Genomic DNA, 23,066 nt, shown 5'->3' on the forward strand with positions numbered 1-23,066 from the left:
AAATAATCATAAGCCTGCTCAGTGTTTGTTAAAAGTTACAGGTAATTGTGGAAAAGAGCAACAAAAAGACAACTGAGTGGCTGGGCAGGTTGATTTATGAGAGAAGATTAAAGGAGCTGAACATGAATGGCTTAGCTAAACAGTGACTAAAACAGGACATGAAAAGTAGCCCCTGTCAACAGTATTTGAAGTGTCTGTCTGAAGGGGCATTAACTCTTTGGGTGTGTATATTTTGAATAAATGGAGGTCTTGAAAAGGAGGTCGGAAATGCAAGTGCCAGATGAATGTTAAGGAAAGTTTCCCGAAGAACAAAACTTCTATGGCAATCTCCTTCCCACTGTAAGGTGGAATGCCCCCCAAAAACTCATCTGTGCTGAGCAGACATAAACTACAGAACTTCTGGGAGGTGTCTATTCTTAGATGCTTCATTGACATCCCCATCTCTAAGCACCAGGGCAGAGACAACCAGACAGCATGACAAATAAAAGCCCATCCCAAAACTTCCCTACAAACAGAAGATAAAATACCCATACCTTGGGCTTCAGAGATCAAGCAGAAATGGAAGAAAATGTCCAAAACGAGGAGAAATAGTGGTTCCCTGGAGTTCTCTTATAGTACTGAAAGATAATGTAGGGCTGGGTTTTATCACAGGTAGTGAGAAGACTCATAAATTTGTCTCTACACTCTGCCATTATGTGGCCTCTCCCAGACAAGAACTTGAACTGGAATAAGGGAAATTATTTTTAGTAACACTAAAGAGACCCAGGTTGGTCATCATTCAGCTGTTATAAATCATATAATTCAAGGCACAGCACCCTCCTCCCTGCCTAGTCCACACAGGACTAGTGGTTTGACCATAAAGAGCCACACCTCAGGTTCAAAACAGCAGTGAATTAGAAATTAACTTGCCATATCCTACTGGTTTCTTTTCTTTCATGTAATCAAAGACTGGGCAGCAAACATTGCATGGTGAGAATTCCACCTGGAGAACAAAGCATGTATCTACTCATCTAACAATGAATAAACTTTGAATATATATATTGCACAGAATATACATTGGTAAGAGAGTTGACAATTCTTTGGTTCAGCTGCCATGACACAAACCCCTGTGTAAATGTTCTCCACACCCAAAATGAGACTAACACTTTCTCCCAAAGTTTGGCTGGCCCTGCCTATGTAACATCACCCATAGCAGGAAATGCTTCTTAGGGACTGAGTGCATTGCACAACAATCCTTGCTGACTCTTGTAGCTGTGGTAACATTCATTAGTGAACTTCCCAGCAGTTAAATTATACATTTGATCATAGAATCATAGAATCATTTAGATTGGAAAAGGCTGTAAGATTGAGTTCAATCATTAACCCAGGTAAGTTCACCAGTAAACCACATCCCTCAAATGTACCCATGCCCATGATGTAGCTCTCATCAATGGGCTACAGACACCCCTCAGTGCCTATTATATTGATTTTCTATTACAGCAACAGCTCACAAACCTCAATTGTACCAAGACACCACTACAGAGGTCACATATATTTGCATCTTTGGTAACTTTCAAAAAACTGCTATTTTTTATTCTTCTCTCTGTCCTGGTCAGCTAATTCTCTTTTCATGGTCAGGAACAAATTTTCCAAATTTTCATTTTCCAAATCCCAGAAGATTTCCTATTTGTTTCACGTAAAAGTGGAGAGAGGGCAGTAGAAACCAGCAGGGCAGCAGTAGGTGCACAGCAGACAAATGTGCATGTGCTGGCAGAAGGGCACCAGCCATGAATCCTTCTATAAAGGTGGAAGGAAATGTCATTTTCTTGATGCATTTTAAAAAAGGGAAGGCAAATATACATTAATACAAATATATCTTAATTGATCATGGTGTCAAATGCTCCCTTTAAATTTAATCTAATGTGTGTTTCATTGAGCTGTCAGCAATCTCCAGTAGCCTCCAGGCACTAATGAGTGAGCATCAAGGTGTCAGTGCTTCTGGCATTAACCTCAATTAGGAGGAGTTAGAGTGATCACTAATCAAGGGTCAGCCATTCATTGCTGACACATTCCTCTGGCTGCAGCTTGCAGTCTCCTGCTTGAAAAGGGCTGGCAGACTAGCTGCCAACCTCCTCACCAGTAAAGAAGTCTCATACCTGCCAACATTACTGTTAATTACTATATTTGAAATCTGCACAGGTCTTAACAGGCATGGAGACACAAGAGTAACACTATTTATGAGGCTGTTCAATGCGGTTCCCAGGTAAAAAAAAAATAACCTGTGGTATTAAAAATATAAATATCTACCACTTACTCATGGTCAGAATTTTTAAAGCATAATTAAAGGCATCGATATGACAAAGAACAGAAAGTCTATACAGCAGGGTTAAGCTTACAGGGGAAAAACAAATCACCACAGAGATAAACCATGTAATTTTAATTCTGCTCCGCTTCTCTTTCTCCAGAGTTCCTGAAAGATTTCCTTTAGACATATGACAGCCAGATGTCATCTTGCACAATCATTCCCAGGTAGATCTGCTTTTCTGGGGTGAAATCATGGGTGGATCATGAGTGATTTTGAGACTGCACTCCTCCTATTCAGGCATGGAGATCTCAGAACAGCCAGGCAGAACCCTCCAGATCTACCCCAGGCTTGAAAGCCACTCTCTAGATGGCAGATTGCTGTTCAGCCACAAGGACTTGGGCATATTTATGCCAGAGGAAATCATTCCATGAGAAAATCTATTTAGTAACCTTGAAGTTGTGTCAGCCACCATAAAACCTTGGTTACATTACAGTTTAGCATTACAGTTATTACAGTGGAAACTACAGGTCCATTATAAAACATTTCTTAAATTTCTAAATTTATAAAATATATGAATAATACCAGAATGAAAAATGAAAGTCCCACCTGCCTCCTTCTTATCACCACTTCACTACAACAGACTGACCAGTCTTCCCTGCTGTCTTCCCCTGTGACTTTTAGGCCACAGGCCTTACCAAATGAAACAAAACAAAATTAAACCTACAAAACATAGAGATAAAAGGATCAAAGGTCTCAGGTGCACACACCTCATGAACAATGGAGCTCAGGGACTGCAGAGTACTTTAGCTAATTCTTTATGGGACTCTTTCCATAGCAGAAGCTCTCCCAGAGTTGAAGGACCACAGCAGCAGGCTTGAAAAACTTTCCCTAATTGTAAAGTAGCACTTACAGCTCATTCTGCTTAGGATCATCATAAAAAGTGTCCTTTGAACTCCCTCTCTTCTTCCTCCAGACCCATCTTCTTTCCTCCCCATCCCCAAGGCAATGATTTTTATCTCCAAGCCTCCATCTCTTCTCTGCAGGAATCAAAGGGGTTTCAAGCCTTTCCCTTGAGGTGACAGCATTACCTGTTCCTCCTCCACCTGAGATGCAGAGCTCTGCTTCCTCACAATATTCATTTACCCTAATCTGTCTCAGACACAGGCTCATTCTGCCCTGGTAATGAAGAGTTGCTGTGTCTGGGCCAGCCAGGCCAGGCGTGGGTTGATTCATATCAAACTACAGCGAGCTGTGCAGTAAGAAAAGACAAACAGGAGCAGCACAATGACAGTTTTCAATTACCTGATTTACCAACCTTCATCTTAAAACTAATGAGGCTGTTTGTGTCAAGTTGCACATCCCAATGCAATCACTACTGTTAAACATAAACAGAGCTTTGTCCCTGTAGCATGCTCCTCCTTGGTGCAGGATGGCAGAGCTGCTGTGGCCTGTTATGAGCAGGTACCTCCAAGCCCATTAGTAAAACATGTGCCCCACTCACTTCAGCACTGGCCAGCAAAAGAGATGGCATCTTGCCTTTACCCTCAGGTTATCCATGAACTCCAACAGATCCATGCCATGAATCCAAATTATGAGTCTTGCTGACTGAGGGGTTTCCTCTTTGCTTTTCGCTGAGATGCAGGAAACTTCATTCACAAAAATTGTTAAGTCATCATCAAAGGTGATAAAATCAAAGCCTCAGAATCAGAAAACATCAGCCTTGAGCTATCTGGTCACCCATCATGGTGCAGTTTTTAGTTATGCTGACACAGCTTTTTTAACAAGGTCTGTTGAAGTATGAGTAATTCTGAATGTGAGGTCTAAGTTTCTGAAAGGAAAACAAGTTCTCTGCTTTTTCTTCACCTGGATGGAAACATGCAGAAGGAGGAGGATCAGCAAATCCATTTGTTTGCAGAACCTGGTGACAAATGTTACATCACCAAGGAACATCTACTCTGCCCCCTCTGCCATACCACCAGATACAGTCCTTGACAGTTTAGAACAAATGTGACCCTGACAACAAAAGTCCAAAAGAACAACCAGCCAGTCAAAGAAGTCAGCAAATATATTGATCCCATCCTAACTCCTGGAAACATTTAGGGAATTAATAAAGATAAAATGCAGAAAATTGACCCCAGTCCCATTCAAAATGTGTTAATAGGAAAACCCCTCTCCAAACCCACGTGTAGAGATTGAGATAACCATGAGCTGAGGTGCCAGACACCATGCTGCTGTTTGAGAACTTTTTCAGCATTAACACTCATGGCTAGAGGTAATTTCTCAAGAACTTAAATAACATTATGTTCCTCTCTTACTTGGATGAATCTTTAAGAGTTGGAGATCTGTCAAAGAGTGGGAGTGGAAACCAATAAATAAGGACAAAATGCTGGTATTATCATTATGTAGAAATGATAATTTTGACCAAAAAAACATTTGCATAAGAACACGGTGGCTGAAAGCATCTAACCAGGTCATGAATCCATGGAATTGCTGAATGGTTTGGGTATGAAAGGATGTCAAAGTTCATCTAGTTCCAACCCACCCCTGCCATGGGTAGGGACATCTTCTACCAGAGCAGGTTGCTCAAAGCCCCATCTAACCTGGCTTTGAACACTTCCAGGGGTAAGTGGATGTAGATGTAGATATCTGCATTGTAGAGGCTCTACATGTAGATAACAATATGCCAGCTAAGCACCAGGAGCCCTATTTACAGTCAGTACAGGAGAACTGTCACTTCAAATATGCAGTTCATCTCTTTCAGGCACTTACTTTAGGATGAGATGATTTGTGCCCCAAAAGCAGCTGCTTCTCCACATTATCTTTAAAAGGAGTTTTACATAGAAGGGGATGTACACACTATAAATCTCTATGGCTTATATGTCTACACTTGGTCAAATGAATCCCACTTCATGAATATTTCAATATTTGTAGTCATTACATGAAGCATAGGCTTGATGCAAAAATTGCTTGACAAACCTCTATTAACTTAGGAAAATATGACAAAGGATTCTAATAGATGTCCAAAACTATGTCTGAACTCAGTGTCTTGACAATGAAAGTAGCCACATGGAATTATATCATATCATTATTCTATTCTTTATTTATTTGGTAGGTCAAACCTATGCGGCCATGCATTTCAAATCTACATCTTTGTGAGTTTTGTTTCACAGCATTATACAAGAAACCCAGTTAAACAAACATTATCAGACATTATACATTCAGTGAAACACCCCTAGAGGTAGATTGCCTAAAATGTTTATTTGTTTGTAAACAGAAATTTTATTTCAACTTTTGAAGAAAGTCTGCATTACACATTCTGTGTGTCTTTCCCTAGCAAGACCCTGCCTGCATTGCCCTGTTTCAAAGGGGTGTAAAAGGCTTTTGTTTTTTCTTGGAAGTCTGGAATTGCTCCTTTTCTATTTTATGTAGGTCTTGGAATTGAGTTTTATAGCAACAGAAAGCGCTCTTTGCAGTGATAAAAATACATTTTCTACATTCATGAATTCATAAATTTTAAGAGCAAAAGGAATCATTACATTCATCCAGCCTGAGGCATTGATAGATTTACTGCACAGGAGCTAATGGACCAGAGCACAGTCCCTTTGAGATGACAGGAGAGAATTTGTGCCGCTTTTTTCCTTTCCTCCTCCTCATCATCATGAGGGCAACCACCTCAGAGCTGCCTTTTTCAACAAAGACCCTGCCTCTAGTCCAGCTTGAAAGAACATTTCTTTAAACACATTTTAGAGAAAGCCAAGCTGCTTTCCCAAGCACTCAGAGAAAGCAAAGGTCAGCACACCCCCATCGCCCCAGAGCACCTCAGCCACCTCTCCTTGACCCCATCTGGTCTCCCAGCAGCACCAGACACCCCAAAGCAACAGTAGCTGCTGCCCCTGTGCTCAGGCTTTGTTCTTTACCTGCACAATTCTCTCGTTGGGATGTGAAGCACTTGGCCCCTGGGACTCAGCTTATTGCCTCATAAAGCAGGATGGCAGGATTATTAATGTGGCAGAACTGCAGGGTTTTCCAAGCAATTTATGAGTTACCATGGCAGTTCATTAGCTCTCAGCCCAATGACCCCTTCCTGGCAAGCATGAATCAAGCAGGAGGCACGCACACATCTAAATGTACGACAGATATTCACATCAAAAACACATCCAAGGCCATATTTCCTCCATTTTGTTCAGCACATGTCCAACTGCAGCACTAAAAAGCCACCAGTTATCAGGACTGATAACCAACCCACTGAAGCACATCTAGACACAAAGAAATTCACAGTCCCCTTTTTTTATTTTCTTTTATTCTCATCAAGCCATCTCTGATGGATGCCTGCACTTAAAGAATAGCAGGTCCTTAGCAGAGGGTTTGTATTTGCAGCCTGCATGGAATGCACAGGGAGGCAGGTCTGGCAGTGGGGACAGTGGGCTCTCTGAATGACCCCCTTGACTTTCAGTGCACAGAATAAGGTTTCACTTTACACACAGACAGGCCCCTCATCCCCACTCAAGGAAGAATTTGAGAAAATATTTAACTTTCATGGCAATTATCCATAGGTCCTAAAACGCTTCCTTGAGTCCAAGTGGGACTGTGTGTGTGAAAAAATTCCACAGGTTTTAATGCAGTGCTCAGTTAGGACTTCAACACAGGCAAAAAAAACTAATCTAGCAAACTAGAGAGGAAAGAGATATAGAGAATTAAAGAGTGCCTTTGAAGTTAATAACTGGACTATAAAGAAAATGAAAAGATTGTGAGCACAGTAAGTTTTATCAATAAGTACAAAACCACTACCAAGCTACTCACAGATAGTGCAAAAAATTACAATGCTTTATACGAAAGAAAGACAGAGACAAAGGAAGATGTTTGGGGGAAGAGGAAACAAAGAGAGAAAGACTTCCAGTAAGTAATTATTGTATAATTTTTCTCAGTTGCATTAATGCTTTTTTATTTTCTTTTTCACTCTAAGGGTATTTTAAAGAAAAGGCAGAACTAAAATTTTTACATCTGCCTCTATTGCAGCTGCCACACTCAGAGCTCAACCTCACCAGGCCTTATGTGCTTCCCAGAATGAACTTGCCTTTTTCTTTTGAAAAAGTAATTAATGCATTTATTAGTGCAGTAATGGGACCCACATACTGGAAAATCCCACCTTCCATACCATTTCATTACCTAAATGTGGCTTTGGGCCAAATTTTTGTATTTCAGCTCCTGCCAAGGTTCAGGTTTGGAATGTTTTTATGTTGGAGGTTTTTTTCATCTGTTTCCTTGGCTGGGCTAATGGGACGCTAACGCACATGAGATCTCTATCACACCAGGCTGCTGGGTGTTTGTTTGCTCCAATCATCTCATACATACACACAAACTGGTGACATTTCCCTCTCAGCTAGGTGATGCCAACAGACCTTGAGCCCACAGTGCAAAGGGGTATAATTTGATATGGAGAACTGCTGACTTGAGCCATTCCCACTGGCTGGAGTAATTATAACCAATATTTTTTAAATATACAGCTGGGCAAGAAGCTAGATGACACCTTTATTTAAGAACAGATTCATCCAGCAAAACTGTGTGTGTCTGGCAGGAATTCTCATGTCCAATAAAACATGGAAGCTAGAGGAATGAACCTTCAAGAAATATGGATATGGCTTAAAGGAAGCAAAGTTCTTGCCTCATCCATTTACCTCTTGGAGATCTGGAATAGGGCCCAGGTCCTTCTGTCAGGCTAGAGAAGAACAGTGGACACGATGACCTGAGAGACCCTACAGATGTTCTCTTGCCAAGACTGGGAGATAAGACACCTCACCAGCTCTTCACTAGGCCTTGGTCTACATAAACACTGCCAGTCTCTCACAGGGTCAATCTCAGCTGTGATTTCTGCTAACAGTTCATGAGCTTTTCATTAATATTACCTTTTGTCACCTCACAAATTACTTACTCAGCAGAATTTTTTTCACGAGTTGCTATCAGAAGAAGAAATATTGGTCTCCTTCCAGTCCTTCCCATGCTTTAGGACCAGAAGCCAAGTTCAGCTGCTCTGTCCCAATAGATACTGAAGTTCCTCACAAAGGAAATATCTGCATGAAGACTCTCCCACCCACAGCCACGTCCATCATGGTTCTTGCTCTCAGCAACTCTTCTGAAGCAGCGCAGCAGGTCAGCAGCACTGGCCAAGGACACATGGCAGTTTTTCTCACAGGTAAGACCAGTGACACATGGCAGGACATCTCTGACACAGCTGGGCAGGCAGGGAGTGACAGAGAGGAGCAGACTGACAGCACTGCCTGACCTCAGAGAGTGATGGGGTTACTTACTTGAAGCAGAAGCAAAAAGGGCTGATGCTTAGAGAAATCCATTTGTACACCCATCACATTTCCCAAGCTATGCCAGGGTCACTGCATCTTTCACTGATCTCCAGACAACAGCAAGAGACAACATGTTTCCAAGTGCAAGAGGTGGGAAACAGGGATATGTATTGAGATACAGGCAACAGGGAAGTGCAGTCATGCCCATTTGTCCCAGCCTGACCCCTTTCACTCCTACAGTTTTGGTGAAAGTAGGAGAGCACTCTACCAGGAGCCATAATGTGTACAGCTTTAAGGAAACCTGAAACAGAGAGACAGCCAGCAGGAGGTTTTCTACACTGCTATCATTCTCTAGGTCATGAGAATACCAAAATGTTTGGTTTTATCATTTCTTCTAAAAGAATTCCAGGACTCAGTTCTGTCTGGCACAAGCATATGGAACTGGAATTTGATTTCTTGTTTATTTCATTTTCACATGTTGAAGGACTTTGCTATTTGAGGCAAGAAATATGTGTCTGTTGATCACAAAATCCAGTTCAGAGACACGTCTGAGATCACGGTTTTGAAAAGGAGCCATGGCCACCTTCAAAGGATGAGGCAGATTTTACCCACAGAAAAGCAAAACATGCCATTTTGTGCTCTCAAGTGTGACTCATTTCCTGATGCAGTTAGGCTTGGACTAGAGAGTTAAGGTCAGATTAAGAGATCATTAGTGCCTTTTATAGTGGACTTTGAGACCAGGACTACGATTCTAGAATAAGGCCCTGGAGGCCTTTGAAGGAGAAATCCTCTTGGAAATACATCATGGGGCTCTGTTTGTTTTCCCTGGATTTTTGAGGGATGGAGCTCCTGTTTTGCCTTCTACATTGCCTTTGTTTCTGTCAAATCCCCATGAGGATAAGCTTCTCCCCAGACTTTTTATGAGAAAAGTGATATTAAAACATCACCTTCCTGACTAGAAATCTCACAGGGCTTTGCAAAGATAGCCTTGCTACTTCTTGCTGCATCACTTCAAACAAAACTCAACCTTCCTGCCATTCCTGCCAAATGAAATAACAGCCAGATGAGCTGAGAGCCTGATGCTCCTGCATCAATGTCTTTGCTCCTCAGGGTGCTGCACAGCCACCATGCTGTAGCCACTACACAAAATGTTACAGTGACTGCATCTCAAATGCTTTCTGTCACACTCAGCAATCTGCAGTTACACACAGAGTGACCCACAGACCCTTTGCTGTCTGAGGGCACAGACGGCTTCTCTTTCACTACATGAGCCACTGTCTGCTCAGCACATTCAGTACAGCGCCAAAATTTGCACTTCCAGATGGATGCAGAAAGGAACACTGAGAGAGACTGAGCTGATCCTAGTGACAACCATGTAAGCAAAACCCTGAAGGAAATATTTTCAAATTTGTCAGCTACAAATGACCAAAATGTCATCACAGTAAGAAGACAGATGTTGTTTTTCATATTACAGAGCTCAGACAGGAACAGAATTTTTCCTCTGTTGCAAAATAAGATGACTAGTCAGGTAAGAGTGTCTGTTCAGTGCTATGACTTAAGCTGCCAACTGAGAGCAAACTGTTTATTTTTTTGTTTAATAACAGTATTTTGTTGGAAAAATTGTTGCAATGCTTACCTGAAGATTTTGGGAGTGATTTTGGGAGTGAATGACTATGGTTTGGTAATCACTTGATTTTATGGTACAAAATGAAATAAATACAGAATAAAGTAATAAGAATCCTACTGATAACCACAGCTTTGCTGCAGGATGGCAACATTCAGCGTGTAAATGTCCACTGAGCAGACTGACTTCACTGCCAAATTTTCCTGCCTTGAAGAAGCAGATGAATGGGTTAATAAATATAATTTCCACATTTTTTGCTTTTTCTATAGAGCCTAGGAGTACAAAAAGTGACAGAATTAAACTACTCTGGTGATCCAAAGCTTTTCCTTGTCGACCAAATAAGAATCACCATGAGCGAACTGGAAGTTCAACAACTTTTTCCATCTTATTCTCCACACACCACTGCTCAACAAACATAGACCCCAGTGAGAGTTAGAGAATTTTGTAACTTACCACAGGTGTAGATGACATTAAGATGCTTTTGGATGCCTGGGTAACAAGGATCTCCAAATTCATAGGTACTGGCATATATGCTGCAGCTTCTTTTCCCGTGACAGCGCTTGATCATGAGCTGCAGAGCAGTAGCTGACTGACACTCTAAAAGGGAAAAACAATACCTATCTGTGAATATTTGTCTATTCACAACAGAAATTGCCTAAAAATAATTTCCCAGTTGCAGACTGTGAGAGTACATACAAGATTTCCATATTTAAAAGTCTTGGTGTTTGCATAAGAAGGTGTATCTGACTCTAACACACCTCTAATAAATTGAAAGAACATTGAAGAATCACACAAAGAAGGTTGAGAATAAAAGATGTTTCATCTTTGTAACACCACAAGAGTTGTCTCAAATCCCCCTCTCTGGGCCCTGTTGAAGACAAAGGTAATCAGTGTCTCTGTCTGCTCTTTGATGTTTTATTTCTAAATCTAATGAAAATTACTATGAGATGTAATAATTATAATATTATCATCTACCATATAATAAATATTGTTTTAAACATATTCATTCCATGCAAGTAGAAACATTTTTCATATTAGAAATTTAGAATATGGGAAGTTCCAAAAGTATTTTCCCATATAGTTTACTCTACCAGGTGGTTTTGCCTGTTTTCTTACCTAGGGTGAGAACAATTTGCACAGATAAAGTCCTGAGCTTTTAGATGCAAGACTGACAGTTTGCTTTCACTGTCCAGCCAGGACCAAGCCGAGGGGGAAACTTGCAAGGAGACATTTCTTCAACATCAAATTGTTGCTAAAAGGAATAGGACAGCTACAGAGAATGGAATACAAACCCCTTTTGGTCACTAATTAGGAGGAAGGGAAAGAAAAAATGGACCTCAAAAGATACTGAATGCTAGAACCAGCCCAAGCCATGAGAGACACGGGAAAGCCACAGAAAACCAAGCCTACAGGGTAACATGCCCTTTTTCTCAAATCAAAGGCAGCATTTTATTTCACATGCCGCAAATGACAAAAGAAGAAGGCTCCATGTGAACATTTTCATACTGAATGACCCAAACTTCCTTAGGGGATTTCTGATCCAATGAGTGTCAGAGGTTTCAGTGGAAACATCTGGCATGCAGCAATCCTGATTCATTGTCTTTTTGCAAACATCCAGCTAGAGAAACTCAGCAAATCTAATTGCTGCAGAGGATTTCTTGGAGGGTGCCTATTCTTTTTATTTGTTATTGTTCTCACACATAACAGAGAATGTCCCACAGCTGTCTGCTTAGGGGCCTTGCTCTCTGGCACAGAAGCATACTGTATCCATGGGGAATTACACATTGCTGGTCCTGTGAGAGGCACAACAAGGCTTTTGCATTCAGCACCCCCAGAGATAGGCAGCCTTTGGGACCTTCCTCATTTAGGAATATGTATGCACTAAACTACAGACTCTGCTCTCCACTTTAACAGATCAAATTGACTCTTCAGGTGCCAAAGCTGTAGATTCATCAGACTGAAAATGCTTCTAGGAGTTTTATTTGTCATATACTCTCACACCAACATATACAGCTTCTCTAGCCATCACTAGTCATGTCCTGGTATGGATGGTCTCCTTCCTCCCATGCAGCTCTGAGCAGGCCATGGTTTCCACCCAAATTGACTTCAGCAGCAGCATCTGTATCAGGAAACCAAAGAGGGCTAAATTATGGACACACCTTTACCCTCTTTGTTTAAGTGATACCCTGTACCTTAGAATGATTTTGCCAACTAGCATTACTCCAAAAAGGTAATACAGCCTGAGATATAACAGGGTTACTCCTAATAGCCAATTTGCAGAAGGCCCTCACTGTATTTTTGGGGCTTTGAGCAACCTGGTCTAGTGGCAGGTGCTCCTGCCCATGGTAGGGGGATTGGAACAAGATGATCTTTAAGAACCCTTCCAATTCAAACCATTCCAGAATTCTCTGAGCTTCTGGACAGCCTGGGAGAGTTATCTTGGCCAAGACAACATGCCATGGACCATGCATTCACAGTACAGATTTATTTCCAGTACCTGTGCCGCTATTACTACTCAATTACCAGTACATATGTAAGCCCAGACACCCAAGTTCTTTGGGCACAGACCAGGCCACCATAGTCACAAATATCCTTAGTGAAGTCCTCAACTCTCCAACTGCCAGGCTGCTCCAGCTCAACCTGCACCAGCCACAATGAGCAGAAGAGTAGAAGGAGCTCTCTATGCTTCAATTACAGCTGAAGATAAAAGCGCCCCGCATAGAAAGTAGGGCATCAAGATTGTAAAAGCCTCTTTTACATGGACTTTTTGCAAACCATAGCATGAAAAAACATATCCGGAGAAAACGCTGCCTGCTGGGACTGCAGCACATAAACCATCCCATAATTTAGCTGAAAGCAATATCTGGAGCCTGTCCACTCCAACCTCCTGCCCAAAGAACAGCCAGCTTTGATGTTACATCAGGTTGCTCAGGAATTCACCCAGGCAAGTTTTGAAAATCTCCACGGAGAAATATTTCCCAAACTCCTTGGACACTTGATCCAGGGCTAAGCCCCTCTCCAGGTGAAGAATTTTTTCATTGTGTGTAATCAGGTTTCTATTGGTGCAACTCATGTTCATTGCTTTTGGTGTTCATCTGCTGTTTCCTTCTGTGTGTTCCCAAAAAGAATCTTCTGTAGAATCACCTATTCCTTAGTAAAAAACAGAAATAATATCCCACCCAGAGCTTTCTCATCTGAAAACTGAACAACCCTGTATCCCTCAGTATTCCCCCATATGCTGTATGCTCCAAGCCAATGACCAGCTTGGTGGAGCTCCACTGGACTTGCTCCTGTTTTCCAACATGTCTCTTTACCTGGAGAACCTCAAACCAGACACTTCAGTGTTCTAGTTAAGCTGTAACAAGTCCTGCCCAATTTGGTACCACCTAAAAACCCTGTTCCAGGTCATTACTGAAGATTTCAAGCAATCTCTGACTGCTTTTTTATGTGGCTGCCAGTGTGACTTCAATATAGCACAGTGGAGGTTTCTTGTAGTGCTCCATTTCCTTGGCTCTTGCTGCAAACAGTCACAATTTAGGAAAGTTTTACTGTTTTCCCTCACCTCCAGACCCAATGAACACCAGAAGCTGGTGAATGCAGAAGTGGCAGAAAGTCATCTGAGGTATCCATGTTACAAGATCCAGCTAAACTCTACTGGAGCAACAGTCTCCCACATGGTAAATTCAAATACTCTTCCCATTTTCCCCAGGAAAGACCTGAGCCATTCTCATGGAAACTGTCATATTTTTCTAGCCCTGAAAAAACAGAAATGGGGTCTAGGCACAAATTCTGACCAAGTGTTCACTTCAAAGACTTCCTTTTGCTCACAACAGGGAATTTTCCCTGGTTTTGCCTCCACACAATTTCTAAGCAAAACTGCCTGGTACATTCCCATAAGGGCCAGGGCACGCAGTTTGCAGTGTTTCGAGGGAGGAGTACACCAACACTGAAATTAGCTTTGTCTCCCATCTTGAATTTCTTGGTCTGTCAGCATGTTCATCTTCCACATAATACACTGAACTGGAAAATGTAAGAGCAACAATCACAACCTCCAAATGGGACCATTTTCCATACACACTTCAAAGGGTTTCTGACAAGGAGTTCATTTAGCTGGGTGCCAAAATGTCATATTCAAGCATCTTTATTCCCTCGCTAATGAGCACTGAAGATGTCAATAGTACATCTGAGAGGTGGCTGAGTGATAGATGAGACTACGGCACCTTCATAAATCACAGTCACCACCATGGCATTTGGAGCTCTAGAAGGGACAACATGGTATTTTCTTTTACCCCTGTGTCTTGGGCTTATAAAAACAGTGAATTCACTCCTGTTAGATGTTATGAAGTGCACATAGGTAATTTAACTTCCAAATGTAGATAAGTCCTTGGGGAACTCATTGAAGTGAAAGCTCCAACTATATTAGTACCTCTTCAGAAGGTGATTCCAGGTCAGAAGTCCTCACCTCCAGGTGCCCATTCTCAGAGCTCAGACAGGCAGGAAAACAGAGGGGTTTTATCCATAAATCATGCATTTATCCTGCCAAAAAGATGCAGGGAAGCCAAGCCCAGAAATGTGGTGCAGCAGAGTTGGGCTGTGGTCCCCTTCAGCTGGCCAAATTCTTTTTTTCCAGGTCTTCAGAAGTGGGAGACTAGACATGGCACTTATTGTACCAGATGTCATGCTCATTCAGGGCAGCATTACAGTTGGATTACATGATCTTAAGGTCTTTTCCAACCTTAATGATTTTATATTCCACAATCTCCTTTCTTCTGCTGCTTGTTTGCTTGCTAAATGCAAATTCCAAATGTTTTATGAGATACCACCCTGGCACCAGTAAGAAACAAGTGACTTCATGTGTCAGAGAGTGGGAAGGACACTCACAAATGCCAACACTGTATCACTAAGTCTGAGGTAAGCACTGCTAAGCAGAGCCAGGCCCCTGCCGAGAAACTCTTAAAGCCAACAAAGCTCAAATCCCATGATACAGCAATAAAAACTGCTTTAAGACCTCATAGATGATAGAGAGCCCTCTAGGAGAGGCTGGGCCCGAGTTACCCTTGGCTTTCATTAGTCTTGGATTGCTTGACTACACTGCCAGAGAGCACATACAAATCCTGGCTATGTGAAACTTTCACATGTGAAAGCATTTAAAAGTATCATCTGTGCTTTTCAAATATGGCATTTTCAGCTAAAACTGCGGCTGTAGGGGAGTGGGATCAGCTCACTTTATTCTCTTTACCTCTGGCCCCAATTTCTAGAAGTTGCACATCCCTCCAGCCTTGCTCCTGGTGCAAGGTGAATTCCCTTTCCCAGGATCACTTCACAAATGCAGACCACTGGCCAGTTGGATTTCACAACCATCAGTCTAAGTCCTCAGTGGGTAATTCACCTTACCAGTAATTCACCTTACCTACTCCATCAGCCCAGCCTCTGTCAGGGTAAAAATCCAAACCAGGGCAACAGAGATGATGGAGGATTTTACCAGCTGCAGCTTGCAGACCATGTTGGCTTTAAAACTGGAATTGGTTTCGGTGATGTAATGTCCATATCATCAAGCTCACCACAATGAATGGATTTTAGTCAGTCTAAGGCTGCTTCCCAGCATGAATATTTCTTTATTACCTCTTCCTGGTAAAAAAAATGAAATAAACTGGAGCCAGTGCCTATTAATCATATCCTTAATTTTGGTTACTCAGTGTTACTTGTTTTTCTCCAGTAAGGGTGATACATCCAAATCTGAAATCCGAGCCATGCTTTACTGCTTTTTTTGCAAAACCTATCTGGGTTTGAAAGAATGTTTCCAAACTCTTTAATTTTTGAATTTTGGTAACTCTTAAATGCTCTATTGGAGATTGGAGCCTCTTCCAAGGCAGCAGCCATCACAGATGGATTCACAAACAGATGTAAACCCCGAGTTTTGAGAAGGGTGAATAATCCCACAGTGAAGTTGGGCATATTGCAGATGTTCAAGAACATCTGTTTATCTGCTCATGATCAGACTCACCTGGCACAGCCCTGCTGAACCTGCAAAGGTGAGTTCCTGCACAAATGAGACAGACTGTCCAGAGCAAGAAGGACCGCACACAGCTGGTCAGGTGAATCTGTTAGCATGCTGTGAAGCTGCCAGGCAGGAGTTTTCCACAGGCTGTCCATGGATCTGGAGAGGCAGCAGGACATGGAGCTAAACTCAGTATTAACATGCACACACTTTAAAAAGAAAGGAAACTGAAGCCTGAGAAAATACTCCACCCACTCGTAAGAGGGTGAGTCAGACTGAGTCTGTGAATTTTCAAGAAAAATGGGGCACTCATATTACTTTTTTCAGCCAAGAAAATATAAGACCTTGAGGTGTCAAAACGACCAAATGGTTGGCCACAATTAAAGACTTCAGAAAGGAGATTACTGTCTTAAAATACTATTTCCAGCAGTACACACAAAGTAAATGTTTAGGAACTGGAATAGAACTGGTGGTAGCTGATCAAGAGACAAATTCTGTGGGTTTCTTTGGCTCAGTGTAAAGGTACCAGGAGCAAACCCAAATCTCGAAATTAAATCATCAGCAGAACTTTAGCTTTCCTTGCTGTCTTTTGAAGAGCAGGTGAAAGGATCAACTTAAGATAAATTTTCCCATAAGGGATGTAATTTACAAACAATTGACAGCTTGAGGAGGACACTCCTCAAGCAGAGGACAGGATTTTTGCCTAAAACAGCCAGCCTGATTTCCTGCTCGAGAACAAAAGAGGAAAGGTTACTTGTTGGGAGCTATGAATGTGAGAGGACAGAATGAAAGATGGAAGGAGTCAATTAACTAAGAGGAGAGAAATTTCGTTCCTGCAAAGAAAGCTGACAGATGTCTGAATCAGTGCTGTGGTTATCCACTTGTCTGCCAAAAGAGAAAGCAAATTTCAATGGAATGGCAGGAAGGACACAAGCAGGAAGTAACTCCAACCTTTCAGGTGAGGCAACTGCCTAAATTGCTTCATGTTTTACCTAGGAGTGACTGCCTAAATCTGAAAAAGAACCTCTATCGTAAGCAGAAGGGAAGAAAGCTCTCCTGGTTTTGGGCAGTTTCTCATCCATTTTAAAGATGTTCCATTAGCTGTGGTTGATACAAACATCAGCTCCTTCACAGAGAGGCAGCTGCTAGAGGTGCCTAAGCCTCAGCTTCAGCCAAAATTAGCCATCCAGCAGCCTGTGAAGGATGTCTTCACGGAATATCAATGAGTCAGTCGGCACCCTGTGCAGTACATCAAACCCCAGGCATTTTCGACTAAGCCCATATCCATTAAGTTTGATGTTCTCTTTAAAAGCCAGTGCAGAAGACTGTTAATAAAGATGGATTTTGTCCACTTTCTCTCTCATTTAGCAGCCTGGGGAAGTAATTTCTTTATCAGTGTAAAGTTGTCACACAGTTTCAGTTGGGGGCAACTGAAATACAGTGGATTTCTTTTCCCTGCCATGGCACACAAGTCTCGATAAAAAACAAAAGAAGTGAGTTGGGTCTAGATCCACAAGGCAAGAGGGAGAAAACCAAACTACAAATATTTAAGTATCCTTAAGACCAACCAATGTGAAGTTCAGCCAATAGAAACCAAAAACTGCCCTTAAACAAAAAAGGTAGAGAAGCAGAAGTGTATTTACATACACAAAAGAAGCTCAGGAGCTGGAACCCAAAACAATTAAAAGGTGAAGTTCCCTACTGGTATTTGTAGAATGTTAAATGGTCATCATCATATTGCAAATAGCAGCAGAGAATTTCACATTGATACAGCTATATATAGAACATATGACTTGCACAATGTCACTGAACAGGCTAGAAAGGAAATCTATATCCAAACTTTAGAAGGATATGCAGAGAAGGCCAGCTTTACATTTAAAAAGTGTTTTACAGAATGAGAGAGAAAAATTAGTCACTATACAGTTCATAAAACTTTGGAAACTTCAGCAGTAGGTCAGAAAAGAGAAAATTATCTTAAAACAAACCAATCACATTTAGAGACTGCAACTGAAGGATCAATTACGGATTTAATTACAGATCCTATAGTTACATTTAGAAACACTTGGTTTATTAATGTGAACTTAAATCATCTTATCACCCATGGATCTGGAACCAGAACTCACATAAAATATATGAGCCTCCAGTTTTGCAGGGACTGATTCAGAGTTTGCAAAGTTGATCAAATTAATAACATTTCTCGGGCTTGGGAGCTGAAGTGAGAATCCAAGGACAGCTTCAAACGTGACTCCAAGAAGTCTCAGAGAACAAAAAAGATTTGGTGTGGCAAATCAGTTAAACAGTTAAATTTTATTGTTTAATTTGCAGCAGAGTGGATCGTGGGCTGTAAGACATTCAAGAAAAGAAGCAAAGAAGGTAACAGCTTTAGCATCACTCAGAAGATATCAGAATAAAGGGATAGTGCTTTCAATGTATCTACTCTCTGTGAAGTCCTTGAGTTCATTTCTCCTTCCTAGTCATTGTAGCCCAAAAAAAGTATTTTACTGAACATGGGGATATTCAACAAGTGCCTAGACCTAGTCTGAAGCAAGGTCTGAACTTCACAAGCTGCAGGACTGGTCCATTTTCTAAAGAGATTATCCAGCTGACACAGCCTGCAAGTCACTTCTTGCCCTTGGTCCCTAAAATAAAGCATGGCATGCCCGCAAACTCCCAGGTTTCACATTACCTTTGTTTCTCAGGTTCTCACTGTGGCAATTTTGCAATATTCTTGAGTGACATCTGAATTAGTTTAAGAGGAACTTTATCAGTTTTGAACAAGTTACACTGGTTTTCATTCAAAGCAACTCCATGGAAACAAACTGAGATGCTACACATTTAAATCTCTTGAACTTTGCCCTTTTATTGTTAGGATTGTATTTTGGGGTTGCTTTTAACTAATAGTTGGGCAATAAGCAACTTTTATAAGATCAGCCACTAAAGAAGTTGATATTACTGATACAAATACTTTACTTCTTCAAATACCATCACAGAGCCTGCTAGTGCTATTTAAATTACTAGTTTCAGAATTTTTAATTACAATCACTCTGTGGGGTCATACTGCACTGTAAACAGCATTTCAAAACCAACTTGAACCTTGGTTTAGAGAAAGATCTTGTCCAGACTCACATTTGAATGTACTTTTTAATTATTTTTTTAATAGCTATTGTGTGCATATAAAAACAATTTCATATAAGTCATTTTTATGGCTCTGTGGAATCCAACAATAGTTGGAGTCTTCTAGAAACAGCTGTAAAGTGATTTTAATTACCTCCTGCTGTTTTGAAAGCAAAAAGTGAAACACATAAAGTATCTAAAATTGAAGAACAACTTTCTGAAAGCAGGCTTTGTCTCACTTTAACTCAGCATTCTAAATGGGAACTGCACTTCAATTTAAATTTAACAAGGTATGATATGTGAATTAAACAGCAACTGATATTTATTTAGCCTTCAGATTTGGATACTTATGGGTTTTATTACATACAAACAGATTGGCCTCTAAAAACATGTTCTTAATCATGAGCTATACACATAATAAAGTAGTTTCTGCCCTGAATGTAAATGAAGCTTACACAGAGTCACACCTACAGCAGGGGTGCTTTGGAAGCCTGGTGTGCTCTGTAGAGAAGAATGACAGGGTCTGAGCCCCCCAGCTGCTGCTCATCCCACAGACCCAGCACTGCAGCTGCTTTAAAGGCCAGACAGGGAATCCAGCATGAAGCATGAGAGTCTTTCAGCCACTTGGATCTGCTGAAGGTCAGCTGTGCTACATGGCATTTTCTGGCCAGCACAGATTTCTGTGGATATCCCACCCCTTCCTGCAGTCCCAGCCATCCTCTGCTTCCCCCAGCAGTGCCAGGGGTTACTACTCCTCATTGTCCAGCTCCACATTTTTATTTTTAAGCATTTGACTTAAGACTAAGATTAGAGCACAGCCACAACCTTATCCTGATGGAAACAGGATGGAAAATGGTCATAGATGGTGAAGGAGAAGAGAGACAGAAATGCAGAGCTGGAGGGGCAGCAGTCTCTTACAGCCAGCTCTTCTGCTGACAGGAACATATACCCTGGAATAAAATGGATTTTTTACTGCATGTAATTCATATTCATTCACATGCTAGATCTGGTCACAGATAAACAAACTAGAAGGGTCCATTATTTACATGATGATGTAATAAATATTTATATGAGGACTCTGCTTCAAGTCTTATATACATCTGCATTAAGAGACGGAAATCAAAACAAACTGGGTTGGAACACCTTCTCTCACTGCATTAGAATGAAAAATGCCAGGGAATGAGCACCTAAAGCATGGGCTCATTTGCTGAACTCCTTCCTGTGCTCTTCCATTATCAGATCCCATGAGTCAGAGAGCGCCACTGACCATCTGAGCTTCCTCAGGGGTTTGTAAACACATTCATTCCTCCCCTTTACAGGGGCACAGGACACAACTTCTATGTTAAGTGACAAGGACATTTCAGTCTCAGCAGTCTCAGATTAATCCACATCCTGGGACCCAGAGCAAGGCTGAGGAGCCAGGGTTCCCACCATCTTGCTGCGACTCCAAAACCAAGCCCAGATTCCTTCTACCCAGGATGAGCCCTTAAATTGCTTTGGGCTTTTTGTATACATGATGGAGAAAGACAGGGTCCTTGAGAAGGAGTCCTGGATCCTGTGTCAGAAGTCAGCTAACTCGTCCATCTCAGTCCCTGTGGTTCAGGGGGAGAGACACTGTAAAAATGAATAATGTGAACAAGTCAGGTGTCCTGAACATGAGCAAAGATATTGCTGCACTAAGCAACAAAAAGGGTAATAATTTTACATCCAAGATCTTCCTCCTCAGCCTCCTAATTAGATCACTACCTTGCAGTCAGACACATGTAGAAAAAGGCCATTTTTTAAATTGCTTCTCTCAGAATAACCAAACCACTTGGAGATGCAGGCAGAGGCAGCTGTAAACAGCAGGAAAAGGGGGCAAAGGGCTCACTTGGCTGAGGGATATTAATGGTTCATTGCTTGTAAATAGCCCTTTCCCCAGAGACCTCTCCATGCTCTGTGTATGCTCACTGCACATGCTGGCAGCAAAGTGGAGGCTTTATTAAGAGAGTTACAAATAAGGTCAAATTCTTTTAGGAGCTTTTCAGAGTTCCCAAGGCATTCAAGGAGGGCTCCAGCTGTTTGCAGGGGTTTCCCATTACGGTCAGAGACACAAGTTTCAGCATGCTTCCAGTTAAAAGAGGATCCTGACAGATTTTCACTTTAACATGACAGCAATAGGATGGAGTTCTTCACCATAACGTTCTCTTCACAGATGCTAAGCACATTCACATAGACATTATACAAAGAGAAAGCATGTGTCTGGCATGGCATGGCATGTGTAGGGTGACTTGGGGATCTTTCATCACCCAAAAAGCAGCACAGCAATAGCTGGGTTAAAATGACTGCAACACCAGGATACCTCAGGAAACAGCTGAGCACCTCATGTAGAATCCAGGAAATTCAGGTAGTAGACTTTTTCTCCACAACACTTCCACAGGAGTACAAGGTCTTGTTTTTCAAGGCAGAAACAACACGAATTGGTTTACCTTACATATGCAATGCTCTATTAGGCCATCTCTCCTCCCCATCTTAGACCTCAGTTCTTTAAAAGCCTCACCTGTAGAAGCTGTATATTTCTAAATTCAATCCAAATGTGCATTTTGTCCACAGAAAGAAAAATTGAACCAAATTTTCTGAACTGTTTTTCATTAGGAGAGGAAGAACAGATAATCTTCACTGTTTTTGGGGCAAGCATGACTTCTTCACTCATCAAGTAGCTCAGGCTGCATGGATAAAAACAATCACTGCAAACTTGCAGTTCCTACTTCTCAGCAACATGTCCTTTGCCATGGCTCAGACCTGACAAAAATCATCATACCCATGAAATTCAAACAAAATAAATCTCCCATGTACAGAACATAGCTGGGTTCTGCCTTACAGGAACTGGATGTTGCTGCAAAGTCTGACTCATACAGTCATGTTTGTAAGATCGGCTTGTTGTGAATGTCTGGGATCAAAGGCTGCCATGGAGCAGCCCTCCTCACATTGCAGGGCTGTGGAAACGTGCAGGCAAATGTTCTCCAGCTAGCAGAAGCTTTGATTTATAAATTGTGATGTTTCCACCTGCTCCTGAAGGAACAGAGCTGCCTGCTGGGCTAGGTAGACCTGTGAGAAGCCCAGTTTCTGAAGCAGGCTGGGGGACCCTGAGTGCTGCTCCCACAATCACTCCTGGCAGCTGGGAGCACAACCTGCTCTTGTCCCTGGAGACAGCAATGGGAGCTTTGCAGGGTGCCATGGGGAAGCACAGTGTGAATGTGCTTTTCGCTGATTTGGGTTGGAGGAGGATCCTACACCAGTTTGTCCTGTGGGGCCAAGAGAGGTGCAAACTACAGCCAGAGCTCACCTTCCCATTCCTGCAGCACCTCACACAGGCAGACAAAGGGAAGGCTGTGATCATCAGAGGCTGTCCCATGCCAAGGTGATCCCTGAGCTGTAGCTGAGGAAAGCTAAACAACCACTCCCAAATATGACTGGGATTTAAAGGCTGGAGCATGGTGAATTGCCAATGACCATCTGCTCACCCCCGATTTTCTTTTAGTTAAGCTCACCCTGCCCCCACAATTTGCTCAGGATTTCATCATTCAAGGAAACATCAACAGCCATAGTCTGTCTTTCACCCCCCACACACAGAGCCCAAATGGCTGGGAAAGCCTGGGGAAGTCACTGCTCCATGGTGAGTTCCTCACATCTCCTCCCCAGCCCTGCAGGGCATGCAGCCAGCAGACATTCCAGACACCCTTCCCACCCTCCCTTTGCTCTTATGGATAG

General features: G+C 42.0%; 1 protein-coding gene across 1 annotated transcript in view; it reads right to left on the bottom strand.

The window, feature by feature from the left end:
- The window catches only part of LOC115902109 (protein eva-1 homolog C-like), a 203,465-nt gene that overhangs the window by 94,509 nt on the left and 85,890 nt on the right, over nucleotides 1–23,066 (bottom strand). Inside the window, exon 5 of the mRNA XM_030945326.1 lies at nucleotides 10,658–10,801. Coding sequence (XP_030801186.1) covers nucleotides 10,658–10,801 — 144 coding nt within the window. The remainder of the gene's footprint in view (nucleotides 1–10,657; nucleotides 10,802–23,066) is intronic.

This window comes from Camarhynchus parvulus, chromosome 3, assembly GCF_901933205.1.
Source record: "Camarhynchus parvulus chromosome 3, STF_HiC, whole genome shotgun sequence".
Lineage (NCBI taxonomy): Eukaryota > Metazoa > Chordata > Aves > Passeriformes > Thraupidae > Camarhynchus > Camarhynchus parvulus.